Source organism: Berghia stephanieae, chromosome 9 (genome assembly GCF_034508935.2).
Source record: "Berghia stephanieae isolate SIO BIC M18660-M18661 chromosome 9, UCSD_Bste_1.3, whole genome shotgun sequence".
Taxonomy (NCBI): domain Eukaryota; kingdom Metazoa; phylum Mollusca; class Gastropoda; order Nudibranchia; family Aeolidiidae; genus Berghia; species Berghia stephanieae.
Genome location: NC_088368.1, coordinates 41557739 through 41579722, shown reverse-complemented (window position 1 = coordinate 41579722; position 21984 = coordinate 41557739). Strand labels below are relative to the sequence as shown.

General features: G+C 35.7%; 1 protein-coding gene and 1 long non-coding RNA gene across 4 annotated transcripts; one reads left to right on the top strand and one right to left on the bottom strand.

The window, feature by feature from the left end:
- Positions 1-1630: 1630 nt before the first annotated feature.
- On the bottom strand, positions 1631-21919 carry LOC144980262 (uncharacterized). 3 transcript variants are annotated; one of them, XR_013646847.1, is made up of 4 exons: positions 21676-21919; positions 14123-14383; positions 4770-13735; positions 1631-3166 (listed from the first exon to the last, which is right to left on the bottom strand). It is a non-coding gene; the product is annotated as an uncharacterized LOC144980262 (long non-coding RNA). The 3 variants fall into 3 exon arrangements; XR_013646846.1 differs by lacking the exon at positions 21676-21919 and adding an exon at positions 18019-19166; XR_013646848.1 differs by lacking the exons at positions 4770-13735; positions 14123-14383.
- LOC144980261 (uncharacterized) lies at positions 8393-14072 on the top strand. The gene is made up of 3 exons (XM_078927891.1): positions 8393-8531; positions 9721-9813; positions 11121-14072. The coding sequence occupies exons 2-3, from the start codon at positions 9723-9725 to the stop codon at positions 11351-11353; spliced, it is 324 nt and encodes a 107-aa protein (XP_078784017.1). The 5' UTR covers positions 8393-8531; positions 9721-9722; the 3' UTR covers positions 11354-14072.
- Positions 21920-21984: the final 65 nt, after the last annotated feature.

The window sequence follows — 21984 nt, the reverse complement described above, 5'->3', positions numbered from 1 at the left end:
GATCGGTACTTGCACATATCCTTTTCAACGTTTATACCAACGACCAACCTCATTTTGAGAACATCAGGGGGTTTCTATATGATCTGTGTCTTGTGTCCCAGGCCTCTGATTTCAAGACCATTGAGGAGAGACTAACGGATGTCCTGGAGCCACTCTCTGAGGCCACATTTAAAGAACTCACTTGCCAACCCAGGAAAAACTCAAGTGTGTGCTTTCCATTTAAAGAACCGCCAAGCCTAAAGAAAACAGGAAACTGAACATCTGGAATGGGAACATATTGGATAAAAACACATTTCCCATGTACTTCGGTGTCCTTTTCTCAGAACACAAAGAAAACAAAAGCAAAGGTGGCCACAAGAAACAACTTCCTAAGAAAAGAGGCAAAAACTTACACGCCATGGGGAGCAGATCCGAAAACAGTCAGGACAACCATAGTAGCCCTCTGCTATTCATCAGCCGAATAGGTCTCACCAGTCTGAGTAAGATCCTGCCATGTCAAAATAACACCTACCGGATCATTAGAGTAACTTGAAACCGACTGCAGTTCCAGTCCTACATCGGCTGGCTGGCATTGCACCTCCCTACATTCAAAGAGCCACTGATTCCAAAGCCCAGAAATATGAATAGAAAATGGACCCAAGGCACCCAAGGCACAGCCCAATGACAAGTAGACTGAAGTCGAGAAAGAGCTTCACGATGGAAGAAAGCATCAACACTGACCATGCAGCTGTATACAGGCGTTCCACGTTGAGAGAGTGGAACAATCATGCAAATGAAGCTGTTGGAGATCTGAGAGAACTGTCCTACGGAACTGAGCTCCCCAGGAATGAATTGGTAACACTGAACAGAGCACAGGCAAAACTTGTGAGAACAACTGGAAGCATGAAAAAGTGGGGGCTGGCTGAGAGTAGGTTGTGTACATGTGGGTGCCCAGAGCAGACATCCTTAGAGAATGCCAGGATGCGCTCAGCTGCACTGACCATGACCCAAGAGTCTGCTCCCCAGATGCTGTGGAGTGGGTTCGGTGTTGGTGCGAAACTGTGACGATGATGACTTGCAAAATGAATAAGTCTTACACCTGCCAATATATAAGTAAGATGACAGGATGCTGATCTTTTTAACATCAAAGTACTTTTGTAACCCGCCAGTGCTAACTTTTATGTGTAACCCAGAATGAAAAGTTATTACAAAAGACGATTGCAAGATATTTAGATAAATTGCTAGTTTATCATTGTAGTAGACGTACATATATGTATTAAAGTTACATATCCAATAACCTGTTGGTTAACAGAGAAGGAAGGGCGCACAAGTTCATTGTAATTTGAAGTTGAGGAGTTGGAACAAAGTTGATTTGCATTGAGTCAGAATTCAATCAAGTCTTAGACTTAGATTGAAAGAAAAAAGCCCAAAGAATCTTTTTTAAAACAAGAAACAAAAAAAAAAAACCCTACAGCGTTCACCAGAATGAATAAAAACAGGACAGTCTTTAAACTGTATCAATGGAAATCACATCTTGCATATACAAGACCTCTAGTGCTATTGTGAGGATTGGTTCTCAGTCTCACCCGTCCTGCTGTATCTGAGTGCCATAACACAACTTGTGAAATCCAAATAAATTAAAAACAGATTATAAATTTATATCACATTTATTGTCATTTCATTCATATTCATGTTATTCACACTGAAATCATTTAAAAAAATATAGATATGATGTTTCTCCATTAAAGGTATGCTTGTATTCTCATCCTGTGAAAGAGAAAGAAAAAAAAAGAAAAAAATTGATAATTATTACTGAAACTGTGTAGTTCCATTTTTAAAAATCTGTGATGTAAGAGCCTCAGCAAAAGCTTTGGTTAAGAAAGGTTCTGATTCAAGAAATGTACTTCTTAGGCAGAACATGCGATTAACCTGTGTAGACTTTAGTATTATGGTCTTGCATATAATTATCAAGTGCAGAAAGTTTTCCATTAAAATGATTATTTAATAGAATTTAATATAATTTGATTCGAGAAATGGAACACAAAGGAAGAATTTGCGATTAACCTGTACAGTCATAAGCATCATGTTCTTGTTTATAAAGTGCAGAAACTTTGCAAATAAATAGAATAAATAGAAAATAATTTTATTCGAGAAATGGAATACAAAGGCAGAATTTGCGACTAACCAGTTAAGACAAAAGCGCCATGGTCTTATTTACAAAATACAGAAACTTTGTGAATATTTCGAGAAATGTAGCACAAAAGCGTCACTGTCTTGCATATGAAGTGCAGAAAGTTTGTGATTAAGCCACTGCATTATTTAATATGATGTTGATGATAAATGAAACAATGCAATACAATTTTTAAAAATATGTTCTGCAACATCACATGGTCCCATCTATCAACATCTACTACCATTACAAATCAGCTAGATAGATGGATTCATCAATACTCTTATCTTGCTGATAAATTAAATTATAAATATAGAAAAGGATATAATAACCTTAAAAAAATAATTATAAAGTTAAATGGTAGACAAGATAAAGAGGTCATTGCCTATTTCTTTTTAAATTTCTTATTCATAACCAAGGAAGCAGGTTTCTTTTGCTATATTCTTCTTGACTTCCCTATGTAAATGTTTCTGTCAAGTGTATAACAAGCTCACAGGGCATTTTTATAAAGAAACAGGAGCCAATACCATTTAAATGGAGAGATCACTGCCAAAAATTACATAGGGATAGATATGCATTGGTTTTAACGTGTATTAGAAAAAAGTTTAAAAAAATCTTTACAAACTACAGTAAGCTGCTTTTAAAATTAAGAAACGCTCGAAAGCAAAACATGTTCCTGTTCTCTTAATCACCATTCTCTAGTCTCTAGATTAGGTAAATAAAGCTGAGAGGTTTTATGAAGAATATAGAATATAGAAGAAAAACATTAATTCCAATTAAAAAAACAAAGAAGGGTCCATAATGATATATGAGGAATTCTAAAAGATACAGTAATATGAAAGCCATTTTGATAATCTTGAAGGATAAGACTCAATGATGATGATGATGATAATAATAATAATTATGATACTTCTTCCTGAATATAAATTGATTAATTCCCATGGTATAGGCAGGCCAATGCTTCCAGAACAATTAAAGAAATGCAGAGACTCATTCTTGTTGTAATGTTATTTAGATCTGAAAAAAAAATGATAAGCATGACATCCTAAACCATTTTCCCATGGTCCCATAAAAAGCAATATCATCTCACACAAAATCATAAAGTAAAATTCATATGGACCAAACAATGAATAAAAGTTATAATTACCTTATTTTATCAATTATTATCATTGGATTTATTTAACTTTATAATTAAATGACAATTCGAAATTAAGATACCAATGTTTGAATGAATAACTGGATCTAACTCTACAAGTAAAATGTAAATGTGCAACTTATTCAGATTTCAGGAAGCACTTGTTACAGTCTGTTGCTTCATGTTACAGGAAAAACTCCAGTTCCATGAGCCTTATGACTCTAAAGGACCAATTATTTCAAAGTAAAATGAAATACCATTTATTGTTTTAAGAAAGTTATCAAGCACTATTTAAGGTCTGTTGCTTCATGTTACAGAAACAGGAAAAACTCCAGTTCCATGAGCCTTATTACTCTAAAGAACCACTTATTTCAATGTAAGAAGAAATACCATTCAATGTTGAATATATAGACATGACCTAATTCTTAATGGTTTGCTTATATTCAATAAAAACATTAGAAAACATAATGGACCTGGAACTCAGATACCACAAGGTTGTTTAAACCGTTGGGTCAGGTCTAATTTTATCAGAGGTTTATGATCATGAAGGCAAGATTACATAACCAATGTTGATTAGCTTTTTAAAAAATGGGCTTTTATTTACCTTCCGGTGAACTCATTTGATCAATATTTCCTGTATTTAATTTCTGATCACATAAGAAAAGTCTAATAAACATTGAATATGTTTTAATGCCTCTAGATTTCACTTTAAAGTCAAATAAAATATCTGATCACAAATATATTTTTTGATAATTCGATCAACAGAGAGAGCTTTTCAAAATTGTTCGCTTATTATTCCTCAGGCAAAATTTAGATAAGACATCATTTCACATATCATGGTGTTTCCTATGAATTACAAAAGCCTAAAAAGCTTCTTCTTCATAAAAAAACGTATGAAATAAAATTAGGTAATCTAAAGTAATCAGAGAGGTTTAGTTTTCATTTCAATCCAAGGTAAATCCGTAAAGAGTTGTAGGACCAGGCCCCTCTTGATCATTACCCACAAAATTGATTGAACTAACAGGGATGTGTATAAAACTGTAACAAAACCCCACGACCCCCCCCCCCCCCCCCCCCCCAACACTCATACAAAAACTTAAACACTTTTCATTTTCATTTCTCTTGAGCCAAGGGAAACTCGTTGCTCATTTTAGCTGCACAGATTAGAATTCAATCGCTCTCCTCCCCCCCCCCCCCCCCCCCTTTTTTTTCTTTTTTTTTTTTTTTTTTTTGGAGCGAGTCTATTCTTTTCTCCTTTTGTGTTTGGCCTTGTTCCGTTTCTGAGCATGAATTTCTTAAAATTGTTTTTATTTTTTTTTTAATACAAAAATATTGGTTTTTTTCCCTCTATCTGTCTGGGAATAACCAATTTTCGTTATTGATTGGCAGACCCTGTCTGGGAATAATAATAGCGATGACAAAAAGATCAGACCGCACTCCCTGCATTTTACAATAAAATATGTATTCTTTCACACAGCTACCAACCAAATAAGGCGAATAGGCTTGGAAGATCCAAAACGTCATACATGTAGTTTGACACCTGTCAAATATCAAAGATGCGATAAGGGGTTGAGTGGGACATTTTCTTTTCCCAGACATTCTCATTTTTTCACCACCCCTTCCTCCCTCTCTGTCATTGTCATTCCTTCTCCCATCGACCCTCAGCAAAAACAATAACAAAAAGTCTTATGTGGCAAAAACGGCTACCAACTTAAATCCCTCAAACAACACAAGATATTGAAAATCGGTGGCAGAGACCCTTTGCCTTTGTCTTGTTCCTTTTCCAGTTCCAGTCCAGTCATCAACAGATAATGAGAGAATGAAGACCCGTTCTAATGAACGCGGACCAACTTTAGTAATTTACTAGTCTAGTAAATGACTAGCTAGTCTTTAGCCCAAGCTTAGTAAGTGTCTAAAAAAAAATCGGATTCAATGAGCATTATTTAGTCTCGGACTAGCTGGGCTTTAGCCTAGAAATGGGCGTGGCAAGTCCTGACCTAGTCCTGACCTAGCCCTTGACTCTATCGGTTGTTTTGTGCTGCTGTTTGGGTTCTTCTGGCGCAAAAGATTTAATCAGCGGCACATCCGCTTTCGTTTTGTTTAGATTCTATTTCCTTTTGAAATTCATTGACGAAAATGGAGCTCAACAAGAGAAAAACTTTTACTTTTCAAACCCTGAAACTGCAGCCCTCCTGGAAAATACAATTATGTCGAGATTGCAGCACTCCGTGACAGTGCGAAAATAAGAGAAGCATATATTTTTTCTTTGTCACTAATGAAATGAAATAAAAATAGGCTATAGCAAGGTCACTGACACTGGGCATCTGACTCTAGTACCGCATTGGGGTCAACCGGAAATAACGACCGGTTCCCAGTACTTGCCTAGCAAGTTTGAATGACGTAGCTAACATATAGCGTCACTCGGGTTTGATCGCGTCATTTCTTACGTCAAAAACTAGCTTCATACTCAACCCAAACAGCTTAAATAAACTGTTTGCTGATTGGCTGAAACTAATAATATCAACCAATCAAACTTCGGCTTTTATTTCATAAAGAACACAATGGAATTTTTACTGAATCAAAGTCGGGTGTGTTACAACTGATGCCCGTGTCACTTGGAAAAGGTGTGTTACACTTAAACGACTGCGGCGTAAGTCAGTTGGGAATGGTATGTTACGTTTATACAGCGGTCGAGGATCGGGGTTTTAAGACTGTAGGCTAATACTAATACACCACCTCAAACATTTGTCAGTCCATATCTTTGCTTTTATGAGGTCTATTTTCATTATGAAAAGTTCAAAGTGAACAACTAAATGACGCCGATTCAGTGGTGTATTTGGTCTATCATGAAATGAAATAAAAATAGGCTACAGCACGGTCACTGACACTGGGCATCTGTAGGCTAATGCACCACCTCAAACATTTTTCAGTTCATATCTTTGCTTTTATGAGGTCTATTTTCATTTTGAAAAGTTCAAAGTGAACAACTAAATGACGCCGATTCAGTGGTGTATTTGGTCTATCTCTTCATGTGAATAAATATTTTATTATTGACTTTTCCAAAATTCCAATAGGTCATTCATTTGTATGTCGTGATCTATTTTTCCTTGATTTCACCTGTCTCAGCTCTAAACTATACTTTTCTTTCTCAATAAATAATTCATTTTCTGTTTGCAATGTATTACAGAGATGTTGATTTACCACATGTAACAATTTCAAAGTTGTATCTGAAGCTGTTTCTGAATTATACTTGATTATCCATTGGGATGCTGTGCTTTGGTCACATTTTTTCCTATTAAGCTATATAGAGATTTTCCACCACATAAACGGTCATAACTTTTTAACCAGTTGAGATAGAGCGATATTTTTTCACTCTAGTTAATGTTTCACTCCCCTTTATTTTTCTACGCTAAATTAATACCCAAAGCCAGTATTTTGAAAAATTCTTGCAAGTGCCTACAGTAGGTCCCTGCCACTCACAACACAATGTTGCTTTGTATTTGTATACCTCTAGACTACTTTGGATTGTGTTTATCTACTTCCTATCTCCCTGCTCTGCTCTCTAATCCACCTTTTTACTACTTGGCAAGAACAGGCAAGGTGGCAACCCGGTCTCGGATTTCTAAAAAAAAAAGAAAGAAAATTAATGAAAAAAAAAAAAAAAGCAGGTTGGCATGTTCAATGAAAATTTTAAAGCATCATAATAGCCGACATGGCACCCATAATTTATCAATAAACAATATAAATAGATGTACTGTAGTGCGGAGGTTAGGCAATAAATTTCACCCTTCCTCTTTGCCCCTACTAAGTGGGGCTTTGTTGTATGGTAGTATTACACTTGCATTTGGACCAGTAGGCCCAAGATTCAAGTCCCTTCCTGAGTGGTTCAAAGTCGAGTCATTGAACAAGGCTCCTTATTGAGTAATTGGCCATTAAAAGTAATGACTCTGTCGGGGAAAAGTTGTGATATTGCTGTGTTGCTATTGTCTTGGAGCCCCTTACAGAGCTTTGAGCATGTTTAGCAGTATACAATCTAGCATCTGTGTCAGTTGCCACAAAAAATGACAAAAGTTTTAAGCTTTTAACTCGCTTGAATATTTAGAACAAGTCAACAACCAGAAAAATTCGAAATGAAGTGGAAGTGAAAATAAACTTCTTTCTAAAAGTAAAAGGTTGTTTTTTTTTCTTTTTAAAATAAATTCCCAAGCGGTGTCTTTATTTATTCTTTTTTTTTTCAGTGCAAAAAATAACAGAAAATCACTGACGCGTCAAAAGTTATAACCGCAACAAACGTAAATGCGAGGATAATGCTCTTTATATATGCTCAATTATTTTTTTTGTTTTTTTTTAGATAATATTTAAAACAAACTAATCATAAATGAAATTCTACCACAACATTATCATATTTAAAAAAATTATGAAATTTTGAAACATTAGTAGACTAATTTAATACTGTTCTGGTTTAGGGCAAGCCGTTACGGGTTTGGGGCGTGAGCATACATATTTGGGGTGAGGGGGTTTGGTATCTATTTTCGGTTTTTAAGCAAGGTTAACTGATAATACCTCATATGTATTTACATCAAACTAACAAAAGATGTCAAATAATTGAGTTTCTCAAACAGTTGAGAGTTTAGTTTAACCAATCTGCAGTTAGAGCTGTTGGAATTTGAGGTATAGAAAAGCATACAGATTTAGGGCGACCTACCCTAGTACATTTGATAAGCAAGAAATAAATCTTCACCCTCTCCAGTCAGACCCTACAAATATTTAATGATAAAATGCCAATTTAAGAGGTATGACTGATAATAATCTACACTCAAAAGCATGACATTTTTTATGCAAATAATTTAAAGGATAGAGACTAATTATACGAGTAAAGTTTGCTACAACCAAAATAATAAATAAAGATTTTATGGCAACAAAAAGAAATCAATAGAACTGATTCCAGTGCAAAATGAATGTCCTCAACAATCTCATTACATAATCGTTGATTTACATATTTTTTTCTCCTTTTTCATTTTCAGGTCGGGGAAAAGATCAGAATGAGAATCAATGCGGAATTCTCAAAAACCGTTCGGTGATGGAGCTAAAAAAAAATTCAAGGACAAGAAAAGAATAGTCCAAAGTCATGTTGATTCTGTAAAGCAGACTGGAGGGGGAAACCAGGACCCTCTTCAATCTTTACTGAACAAGTACCGGTACTCGTCATTATTGGCGAGTGTAGTACCATTGTTGATGGTATTCAAGGTAAATTTCTGCAATTATAATAGTTCCATTCATTGTTCTGTATACAAATGTAAAAGGCTGTCATCTAGGCATTCCATGAATAAAGTAGTAGTAGTAGCATATGGCTACACCTCCAAATTTATTTCGTCAACTCAGCTTCTAAAGTCTTCCTCCGCACTAAGGACGGTTTCATAGCCACCTTCAAGTTTAGTGACTGGACAGTGGAGGACAATGTGATCGCTGGTCTCTGGGGCTGCCTGACATGAATAAAGATAGTACCTTACAATATTTTAAACAAGTAATTTGTACTATGTTTGCATGCATCTTTTGTGATCGTCTAATATTGACTCATCCTTACAATTGCCTATGCACAGATTCATTGAACAATATTTTTCTCTAACATAACTATCCTCTTTTGGTAGTTAAGTCTCAAAAGTATATCACCTCTATTGCATATCTAACAACTGCCTGTGGGACACGTTTCCTCTTGATTTTTTATCAATTTTAAAAACATTAAAACAATAAATGAAGACTGAAGTCGAGTATCAAAACAAGAGTATTCACATTTAATAATTCAATGGTAGTTAAAATCTTGAAATTTACTTTACACCATCAATCCTGAAGTAGCTGACAAAATTATATGAATATTTCAAATTTGAAATAAATGATGGAGCAAGAGCTTATGTGTCATAAGGGATTGCCATGTATTTTTTATCACAAATAGTCAAAGTGGCATCACGCAACATTGTATTGAAATTCCACTTTGGAATTGGGTCCTGTAAAGATTTATATTGTTTCATTTAGTGTGTTTTATTTAGGGCAAGCCAATGGCACAGCGAGTTATCATGCTTGCATGTGAATCAAAGTGTCATGGGTTCAATTCCCAGCAGATTTGTTATTTCTGGGATTCATGGGTCTCAAGATCAGAAGATAAGATTACACTTGGATGCATTTCATGGTTTAAAAAAAAAAAGAGCCAGAGACCCGTAATTATATGATGCAAATTTTACATTAAAATCAATTGATATCGTATCATATTAAAATTGATATAAATAGAATTAAAATCATTATAATTTCATAATTTCACCTTTTAAAAAAAACACCACTGTGTTCCTTCTCATTAAGTTTGTAATGGGTAATCTGGACTTGAAGTGCAACTTGTGAATTCTATACTTCATTAATTCAAATTTATCAACAATTTTCTTTACAGTTATGAGCACTGAGAGTTTTGTTCCGAATCCCAGTCCAGCCAGAAATATTATTGACATATCTGACTGTAATCTTGGAGATTACACCATAATCAGTAAGCATAATTCTTTTGCTACAAAGTCATTAAATTATTAATAGAATTTCACCCGAAAGACTAAAGAAAAAAATTTTTTAACGTGCTCAAAGCGCTTTACAAGGGGTCCATGACCAACAGCAACATTTAGAACAGGACATGACGTCTGTTAGGCGATATTACAATTTTTCGGACAGAGACAGCACTGTTAACGGTCAGGTACTCATTTTACACCTGAGTACGGTGAGAGAATGTGAGTAAAGAGTCTTTTCCAAGGACTCAACTATGCGCCGAGCGAGGCTCAGGGCCAGGACCTTCCGATCCGAAAGCGAGTGTCATACCACAAGACCACATAGCCACTAACAGTGTATTTAACATTGACAACAGTACTGAAAGGACTATCACGGGTAACAAGTTGGTCAAAATGGGGGACATTGAAGTGACAGTGGGACCACGAAGTATAACATAAGTGTGTTTGTGTGATTTTGTTTAATCAACATTCTTTATTTGTTTGTTTTTAATGGTTTTACGGCGCTTGCAACACATTAAGGTCATATCAGTGCCAGTAAAAAGGAAGAAAATGGGATAGCAAAATGTTCTAGAATTATAAATTCTCTTCTGTTTTAAATTGCTTGCGACATATTTAGGTCATTTCAGCACCAGTAAAAAGGATGCAAATGGATAGTCAAGCAATTCTAGATTAACAATTCAAAGCACTTATAAGTAAAACAAAAAGGGAATGGTTCTTATATGGAATGGATGTAGATTCCAAGAGCATGCCATCGGTGTACTTAGTTTGAAGTCACCTAAAAGTGTCGTCCAGGCACAAGCACAGGTCCCCATTAAGACACTCAAATGCTTACTTATCACATATTACATATGTAAAAAAAAATACTGGTTCCCCCTTAGAGAAAAATACTCAAACAAAAAGATGATTTACAAGGAAATAAAACAAAAATGTATACTGTTGCTGAGTCCATCGTCTTCTCAAATATATTCATATTAACACTTTTAAGCACTGACGAACAGTTTATAAGGATTTGTTTAAAAAGTGGGATGTAGTTCTAAAATCATCTTAATTAAATGGCCAGCATTTCATGTTGCTTAAGGAGATAACATTGTTTAAAAGTTAAGGTTTTTATCATTCCAAATTCTGACTTTGACCTGACGACAATGTGGTATCAGAGAAGTTTCAAAATGAAATGACGTTTTTGATTTCAGCACCACTTGATTTCATAATGTGGCCAGTTTCATAATTCACAGATATAAATGTTGTTTTGTTTCAATGCAGTGAAAAAGATGTTCTAAATATTATTTTTCCTCCACAGCTTCAACACTAGCCAGACAGATGGATATGAATGAGATTAATGAAATCAGTTTTGTTGATTGCTCTGTGGTGGAGTCAGTAGTTGTAGTAGATAATTTTCAAATCAGTTTCAAGAGGAGACAACAGAAACTCTTCCCCATACACCAGAGGAGTGGAATGCCTCAGATGGCATCAGCCAAAGATTACGGCAAGCTGGCCCAAAGAGGAGATGACAGATCACTGACAATCCATTAATGGATCAATGGCTGCAGTCGGAACAACTCCATTATAAAAAAAAAACCAACTCCATTGTTGAACAAAATACCCTAAAAATTGAATACATGAAATTTAAGATGAGGCATATTAATTATGACACTACTTATAATTAAATTATTCTTTTTATATGTTTTGATATTATAGCTGTCATCTGCATTTTTTGCCAAATTGGGACCTAAAATTTGCCCAAAAAAACCCCCAAAATTTGCCACAAAGACCAAAATTTGCCGAGGAGAACTAAGCCTTTCAGTAAAAATTAACATGCGATACAGAAAAAAAATATATATAGAAGACAATTTATTACATTTAAGTAGGCTACATTTATTAATTTACACAATGTAAAGTGATTTATGCGCCCAAACTTTCAGACAATCACACACACACACACACACACACACACACACAAACGTACACTTTCAGTCAGACTCATCAAAGGCCTAGTTTTCTTTTACTACTCAAAAAAAAGAGGCATCGATAAACTTATTGTAGTAAAGGAAAACTAGTCCTTTGATGTTGTTTTCTGTGAGTCTACGCCTTCTGGAAGACAAGACAAGATTGTAAAGAGAAAAGCTTTGCTCAGCATCAGCTGACGAGCATGTTGAGAAGGCAAACCGGGACGCCAATGCAGCGAGAGCTAGAACGTAATCTGCCACAGACTTCCAAAATAGGGTCAGATCTATAATTCCAGTATCAGACTCTCTCACAGCACTGGGCCCCAGTTTCTCAATATACCTCGTGAACTCATGCTGAGGAATGTCACAAAAATTGGGAATTGCAGTGTATGCAGATACACTGCGAGCACGAGACCATTATCCGTAGAGAATAGCTTCCCTTGGTTTGGGGCTAGGCAAAGCTGCAACATTTCTCAAGTTTCGCACCTTTTTTTTTCGTTATTTTGTTTTCGCTTCTTTTTTTCCCAAAAATTTGCCACGCGATTTGCCAATTTTCCCAAAATTTGCCAATTTGGGAAATTTGCGGATTGCCCTGATTTGCGGCCGCAAAAAATGCAGATGACAGTTATAGGAAATTAATTCATGTATGAAAATCACATCTGGGAGTGTTCGCAAATGACGTCATCATTTAGTTTTTATCCATGACCCAATTGGTTTCTAATGTCTTGAATTTGAATATTAATTCAATCACATGTATTTTGAGTCAATTTTAAAAATGGTTTAAAGCAATCGATGGAGACATGTTGCAATACATTGTCTGTAGTGTAGAAAAAATTGGCCTCATAATATCTTAGAAAATCGCAGTTAAAACATGTCTTATGAATTGCCTTAAACCATTTTTTAAGATGGTTCTTGAGATTTTTAAATTGTTATTTAGAGTGGTTTTAGTCCTGTATTTATCTCAATCTGTACTTTTGATAGAGCTGATATGTTTTAAAATCGCATGCGTGCAGTGTTTAAGACCTTTTTTACTACAATCACTCCATTGTTCCTTATGTTATTGGTAGAACAAATCCTCTGAAATAAATACAGATTGTTATTTTGGCCTATTGTCACAAACTTGTACAGTGGCATGGCGATTTAAGACCCTTATCACAAATGTGACTTGGGACTATCCTGGGCATTGGCTAAGCGGCTGGTATAATGATTTATACAAAAGGTCTTACAATGTGTAATTGTCTTATGACAATAGGGCAGTTAAAATTTGATTGCTCAACTCAGGATTTTGATGACCTTAAAAAAAAGAAAATTTTAATGCCCCTTTGTCTTCTGTTTGATAACCGACTCAGGCATGAGAATTCTTGTTTAGTTTTCCAATTTATATCAGACCTATTCCAGAAAAAATTACAGTGAATGCACTTTAATACTTCCTGCAAAACAGGGTTGTTTTTGTTTTTTTGCAACACATCAGCGCCAGTAAAAAGGAGTAAAATGGGATAGTCAAAGAGTACTAGATGCCTGATAGGCGACTTGTAGTTATATGATATAGAAATGTGTTTCCATATGCTTGAACAATAATTAAAACAGCGTGACATTTATGTAGCTCATCACAAAAAGAATACTGCACACAGTATACTTGTATTGATGTACTACATTAATGATTACATTTATTTCCTGATTAGAGAGGTTCAACGATATTTCTAAAAGCACTATTAATCAAAGTCAGCCAGGCTGTCTTGCCAACAGCAAGACGTTCTGTTCAGATGCTCCTTTCTGAGTCCCAATAGGAGAAAAGTTAAGATTGCTGTCATCATCATCATTACAGTTGTTTTCTTCCATGGGTAGGCCAGCATCAACAGCAAAGTTGTGGAGTCAAAAACACACATAAATAACCTTGCAGGCTCTGTCAGGCGTCACTCTGAGCTCGTCATGGAGACAATTCCATCTTCTTTTAACCACTCCAATGACTCTGTTGAAATGACAATAATTGCTTGTACATGTACACCTAAAACCAATGAAAATTAAATGGACCTCTCTCTCTCTCTCTCTCTCTCTCTCTCTCTCTCTCTCTCTCTCTCTCTCTCTCTTTTTTTTTCTCAGTCATTTAATTAGAATTAGAAGGCGAAGAATTATAATGGTTAATCTGAGTTCTTCAAAAAAAATGTTAATGTTTATAATGGCATGACAATGACAGCATGATTACAACTTTTTTTTGGTTAATTTTCTTTTATTTTCATTGATCATTTGCAAATTGTATTGTAAAGTGGATATAAAAATAAACCTGAAATATTAAATTTCAAAAATTATCAAAATGTTGTTTCCTGGAGGGTGGGATTATATGACTGGTAAAACTTACCTTTCAATTGTGCATTTTGTGATACGATGGGCGGTGTTAAATGCCTCTTCTCCTCTATTTTGGGGGTTTTGGTATTGGGGTCATTAGCCAATTTCTTAACATATAACGACTGTCTCCAAGGATCACACCATCCAAAGCCCTGCGATGTGGATCCTCAAATGCAAAGAATAGCCCAGATTTCCTAAAAAAATTTGCAGCATGCACTGAACCAGGCCACTTAGGAACCAAGTTTGTAACTTATAAATTTGCATCAGAGACGACCTAAAAATGGGAGAAGGAAAATTTTGAATATAATAAAACCTGCAATAAAATCTAAATCAGGAAGTGTAGTCAACTTACGTACAGTACAGCTCGCGCACAATGGCCTCATATAAAATAATAAAATTCCCTTTATTCATCCCATAGGAGAAATTTGTCTCAGGGTCTATTCCAAGGGAAGAATGGAATAACCCAGGCGTCAGGGAATGGAGATGGGATGAGGGTGGGGGAGTAATAGTCATTGGGTGACCTTTTAACAACCATGTACTTTGTGTAACATACCATGACGACTCAACAAAAGGCTAGTGGGAGGCAAGTGACTGACTGATCAATATGTCGATAGACCTATGCCTAATAAAGCGAATGATGTGTGACAACTGACTGATTGAGTAACTGTGCCTGATGAAAACTGATTGGGTAATGAGCTTTTATGTGAAGCCTGATTATGTCTTTTCTTATCATTGGGACGGTGCTTTACTATTACTAGGTCTTGAAGAGCATTTAGTAATGGTAGTGGCTGAGAGTGGTGGGGTTAGAATGGATGGAGGCAGATGAGAGGGGAACAGAGGAATAAACCATTGCATTGTTCCAACTTGCCCCTTTTTCTGATGTAATGTAAGTGGTAGAAAGGGGGGGGGGGGGATAGTGATTGGGTAGCTAGGTCTGTCAGATCTCATGAAAGTACTTTGTGATAGACTACCTTCCTATCCAAAGGGTAGCAAGCAATTGTTATTGTCTGAAACCGGGATAAACCCTGGCTCCTTGGGCTTCATGCCTCTGAAGGACTGCTATTCATTAAATTTTTTTTTTTCATTTCAAATATTTAAAGATATTTAAACGGGTCTTTGATGTGAAGTTGGTCCCTCTAGCTCAATTATTAGGGTATTCGCTTTACATGCTAAGGGCAAAGTAGAAATTTTTATTTGACCCCACTGACCACCCAGGAATGATGGGGAATCTGTATTTGTTAGATCTAGTGGAAAGTACTTTACAATAAACCTGTGTCCTATCCAAGGGGTAGCAAGCAATTACTATTGTCCGTTTCACACTAAAGAAACAGAGATAAACTCCCGCTACACCAGCCTTGCAGCTCTGAAGGAGTGAAGGAAGAACTATTTGATGCGATTACTTTCAGCATGATGTCTTTGTGCGGATGTGGTCTGGTGGTATGACACTCGCTTTTGGATCGGAAGGTCCTGGGTTCGAGCCTCGCGCTCGGCACATAGTTGAGTCCTTGGAAAAGGCTCTTTACTTACATTCTCTCACTGTACTCATGTGTAAAATGAGTACCTGGTCGTTCACAGCGGTGTCTTTGTCCGAAAAATTGTAATATCGCCTAACAGGCGCATGTCTCGTCCTACATGTTAAATGTTGCTGTTGACCAGGGTCCACTTGTAAAGCGCTTTGAGCACATTTAGTGGATATTGCGCTATATAAAGCTAAATTTTAATTATTTTTTAAAAAATGTCGTTGTACTTGACACTTGTGGCTCACCAGTATGGTCTTTCCTTTTACCCAAAAGATACCTAGTTTGAATATACACCATGGCATGTGGCCATCAACAAGCGACCTCTCCCTAGCTCAATTTGCAGCGCTGTGCTGCGGCTGACACTTGAGTTATTCCAGCATTCCCATTGAATAAACCCTAAGACAAATTTCCGCATGAGGACTATTAAAGGGAAATTTATAATTATTATTTACTTTATTAGGAGAAGGTTCCTGTATCACATCATTCATTTAATGACGTAGCCAACTAGTAGCAAATCATGGCATATGGCATTGAAATTAGAATGAATGGCGAAGTGATAAGAATAAGTAAGAGAGGTGTCAATTATGCGAAATGGCAATGGAGTGTGTGAGTGCCTGTGTGTATGCATGTGTATCATATTGTACACAAACGTAACTGTCAATGTAACAGTAAATCTTCGGTGGTCGAAATAACAGGGCGCACTAAAATAAAACCTTGAATTAATCAAATCCTTTTTTACATTGGCTAGGTGAAATTAGTTCAAGTAAGGAATGGAATGACAACTAAAAATAATAAGGAAAAAATTTGGGATATTCGAATGAGTTCAAGTTCAAGGAAACTGTACTCGAATATATTACTTTCACTTTTTAAAGTCTATCCAGTGAAATATTTTATTTAAATTGACCGTAGACAACATCTTTGTAATGTGTATTTGAAGTGAAATTTTAAAAACAAGACACAAGTTTTGAAACAACATATTACGATTTTTTAACAGCTTTGGTATAACCGCAAGAGAGGATTTATAATTGATTCATATTAAATTAAATTGAGCTTTATATAGCGCAATATCCACTGAATGTGCTCAAAGCACTTTACAATAGTTCCCTGGTCAACAGCAACATTTAACATGTAGGACGGGACATGACGCCTGTCAGGCGATATTACAATTTTTCGGACAAAGACAACACTGTTAACGGCCAGGTACTCATTTTACACCTGAGTACAGTGAGAGAATGTGAGTAAAGAGTCTTTTCCAAGGACTCAACTATGCGCCGAGCACGAGGCTCGAACCCAGGACCTTCCGATTCGATATTCTTATTTTTATTTTTGTTGTTTGTATTTCTTGTAATGTTTCGAATGGTTCTGACTTCTGCTTCGTATTGAAATAGCGTCATAGTTTGTATTTTACTCTCTCATCTATTATAATATTATAACGGTAAATCTCATCATTTAAGCTGGGATGAAATAAACTAATTTTCCTTAAGCATTAAGGCAACGTGCACTTATTTGCAGGTCTGATAACCCAATACATCATGAGCTCATTGTTATAATGAAAATCTCAAAAAATTACACAAAATAATGTCCAGTGCAACAATGTTAAACGAGCCCCATATTGCAATCGGATGTCAGACCAGCATATATGCATATAGATAACATTCCCTTTTTTCATCCAATGGGGAAATTTGTCTGTCTTTAGGAAATATTCCAAGGGAATACTGGAATAACCCAGACATCAGCCGCAGTGCAGTGCCGCAAATGGAACTAGGACGAGATGGATTGCTCAAGGCACACAGTACAACGGGTGATCAAACTAATTACCTTTTGGATACAAAGTAAAGACCACACTGCTGAGCCACGCTTACCCATCGCCTCGAGTGAAAAATCCTATTTTAAAGATTGATTCTCCTCAGCAATTTGTCAGTCCAACTGTACAAATTTTTTCTTCTTCAATTCTAAACTGGTTTTGCTCATGAAAAATGTTCCCTTTCAAAATATTACAATTACAGTGAAAATAATCTCCAACAAGAGCTCGAAAATTGGTTAAGGGAATGCAAAATTCAATAGTGCCAGAGAGCGGTGAAAAATTTCCATTCCATGTCATACCAGTAACAGTCATAGTGGTTTGTGTGTGATGATTAGAGAGATCTACCAACACTAACACTTAGCTAGTTTGACTAGTTCAGTTGAGAAGAAGAAGAGGAGGAGGAAGAAGTGGGAGAAGAAGATGAATATGATGATGTTGATGAAGAAGGACGAGGAGGTGTGAAGATGAAGGAGAAGAAGAAGAAGAAGTCTTGGCACCGATTTTGGGTTGGATGCATGAGAATGTAAGAAAACTTCTAGACTAGTCTAGTATGAGATTAGAATTAAAATGAATACAAATACTAACCTTTCCTCCAGAGAAGACGATCAACGTCGTCTTTTACAAGATCACAAAGTATAAAAATGTGTTCACGATGAAAATGGAAATGTTCGTATATTTCATCGTCGTTAAACGAATCGATGGGATTAAGTCTGACCCGAAACACCCTCTCCCCTTGAATCAGTGTTCTCTGACGAATTTGAAACAGCACAGCTGCCGCCATTTTCATGTGTTGACAGTTGTTTTGGCAGTACTGTCAATGACAGTGTCATAGTCATAGTCGTACGAATCATGTCATGTGATCGAGAGTAACTTCGCATTGCTTTGCTTGGCACAAAAATAAAGAAAATAAAAGGGGGTAGGGGGTGTTTTAGCTAAACAACATAATTTTCATATTAAAAAAATAAGCTAGTTGTGTGTTTGTTATTCTCTAAATATCTAAATCTAAACTTCGAACCAAGCGAAGCTGAAATCTCAGACTCAGACTCACTGAGTCACTCAACTTCATCAGATTTATTAGTTTCCCGGACAAAAATGTGTGCTTTCGACGATCTGTGACCTTTAAACCGTTTCCATTAGCATTGACAAATATCAACAGATTACTTTTGTCGTTATAATTCTTTTTCTGTGTATTTTTTTCTCGCGAACCGAGTCGTCTAACATTGGCCGCCATCTTTGTTGACGCCGTTTCTTAGTTACTAGTCAGAGACTAAACGATCAAGTCCGACTCGAGCAAGTGACTAAATTTTGGCCAAACTTAGTCCGAAGGTGACGTGATTTTAGTCTGGGACTAGCTTAGTCAGCTCACATTAAATCCGATTTTTTCTAGTCATTTACTAAAGTCAGAGATAGTCCGGGACTAAGCGCTAGTCCGCGTTCATTAGAACGGGCCCTGAAGATTGTTTCGAAATCTATCATCAGGTTAGGAAAGAGCGAGAGTCAATAAAATATGACAAGCGATGAAAGCTTCGCACCACGAAAGATGAGGATTAAAAAAATACAACTTTTGTTGAGATTCCACCGACTGAGGAGGGGGGTGTCTGCTTTTTGGGTTTTTTTTTTTTTTTTTTTTTTTTGTTCCTTTCTGTTTTCTTTTTCGGTCAAGTTATGACTGACACACGTTCTAGACTGTAAACGTTACCCATAAAATGTCATAAATTACGAAAAGTGTTTTCTCTCACACAGTATTCGAATCACTCTCTGAATGAGCATGAAGCAGACATAAAGTGAAGGAAACGTAAACTCTGTAAGTGAGAATCGGCGAGTGAAGCTGTACTGTAATGACTGACACTGACAGTGACAGTCAAATTGCGAAGTGAAATGAAAACAAATGGCAGTGATTATCCCCAGACACCTGTCTGGGGATAATAAAAATTTGTTATCCCCAGACACCTGTCTGGGGATAACGAATTTTCATTATCCCCAGACGCATATTTGAAACTCCGCTCTTTTAAACAATTATATCCACATTCCAGAATATGGAATGTTTCCAGATGCACATAGAAATAAGGAAAGTTAATAAAATATCTATAAAAACATAAAATTAACCAACATTAAAATCAGTTGTTTCTACATATACACAATATGCGTTGACTTCGAAGTGGGTGTCATGGCCGAATGGTTTAGTCGTCTGTCCTGGAAGTTTGACCAGAATCGACGTTGTGGGTTCGAATCCTGGTAACGTCACTTTTTTTTTTTTAATTCCGTCTTCTTTTTACAGAACGCTGAAAGGGATAAATGTCCCATCCATCCTCCCCCCACCTCTTTTTCTATTATTAAACTCTCTCTCTCTCTCTCTCTCTCTCTCTCTCTCTCTCTCTCTCTCTCTCTCTCTCTCTCTCTCTCTCTCTCTCTCTCTCTCTCTCTCTTGTTTTTTTCTAGTTTCTAGCAAATATATTCGCCCCCACTCCGATCTCAAATAGTGTCTAAAAAGAATAAATAATTATAAAGCAAACAAACAAAAATATTCAGAGAGCGACCAAATGGTCAGATAGAGGAGAAAAAAAAAACAATAATTATGTTAAAAATAAAAACAATAATTGTTTTAAAAATAAAAACAATTTAAGAAATTCATGCTCAGAAACGGAACATTTACATAAAGGTTTAGCAAACAAAAAACTCTAAGGTTTAGGTCAAAATATAAAAAAAAAAAACAAAAAAAGAAAAAGAGAGATTTCCCTCGGAGCAGGGAATAGTGTTAATTAATAATAATAATAATAATAATAATAATAATAATAATAATAATAATAATAATAATAATAATAATAATAATAATAATAATAGTAATAGTATGATAATAAGAGTATTAATAATAAAAATAATACTATTATTGATAATAATATAATAATGATTATGATGGTAATAGTAATAATAATAACAAATATTACAATTATTATTATTATTATTATTATTATTATTATTATTATTATTATTATTATTATTATTATTATTATTATCATTATTATTATCATTGACCAAAACAAAAAAAAAAACAATAATAGATCTAGAGCAAATTAAATAATGAAATAATATTATCGGAGAAATAAAAAATTCAACTGATTAAAAAAAAAAACTCTTGCTCGGAACTCGGAACAAAAGTGAAAACAATAAAAATCAATTGGGAAGAAAGAAAGAAAAGTAAAAAAAAAAAAAAAATAGAGTGGGGGGGGGGGGGGGGGGGGGGTCGCGACTTGTCGAATCTGTCGAATCTGTGCAGCTAAAAGGAGTAAAATGAAAGGTGGCCTTACCCACTGAGCTGCCTATCCACACCGCTATCGGAATATTTTAAATTCATATATGAGCTAAACATATTTCCACCATTTTTGCTTTCTTGTTTTGGTATTTATTTTCATCTCTGATTCGAATAAAAATATGTTGTTGGATCTAGTTCTGTGGACGTGTGATACTAAATTGTATTGTCTTGTGCGAAGCAGACAGGAAAATAACAGGTGTGGGTTTTGGGCTTTGGGGCGAACAACACCGTGGCCTAGGAATTCGTCCGCGACATAAAAATTATTCCCGGTCGTCCCCAAAATTGTGGCCAGAATGAGCAAATTATAGAAACAAGAGATGATCAATAAAGTTAACAGGTAGGTTGGTAATGAAAATTTAAATGGTTGGTGGACTATGAACAGATTTGATGATTAACAACTTTCTTCCTGGTTGAAAATAAAAAGTCGAATTGCCAGTTTGACGTTTTCAGATCAAAGTAACAAAAGAAATTTCATTGATCCATTTGCTTTAAAAATTTTTTTTTAAAAAGAGCTGGATTTGACATTTGATCACTATTTACTTTAACCTTGTGTTAAATATCACTTGATATATTAACTGTTTTGGGACACAACCACTAGTATTTTTTCCAGAATATTTGGTATTTTTCACGCCTAGTTTGGCATTTTGCATAAAATCTTTCTGCCCACTTGCTACATGCGTCTGGGGATAGTATCCTCAGACAGGTGTCTGGGGATAACAAAAATTGGTTATCCCCAGACATCTGTCTGGGGATAACGAATTTTTATTATCCCCAGACAGGCGTCTGGGAACGCATTCTAAAATTATGCCGGTGAGACATCCAAAGTTAAATACCCGAACGCTATTATGGATTAACATTGAACTAAATCGTTTCCTGCTCTCAAAACCAATCGATACAAATTACAAACTCAAACACTGAAATTGGAATCTTACCTTTGCATGAGTTGGACCGTGGCCTTCGTTATAAGAGTCACGAAGGCCACGGTTGGACTGCCATTCTTTGCTGGTGATTAGGAACTTTAGCAGCCGGACAACATTGCGCACAAAACAGGTCTCCCGTTTTTGTCGTTCAAATTGTAGATAATACACATTCAGTTAAAAACAAACACGTACAAATAAAATTGTTATTTAGTTAAATTCTTTGTATATGGCTAAATTATTCCGAAAACCAGATTTCAAATAGTTCTTGTTTTGTTCACACAAGCGCATTGATTTTGGAGAATAATCTTGACCGTGGTCTAA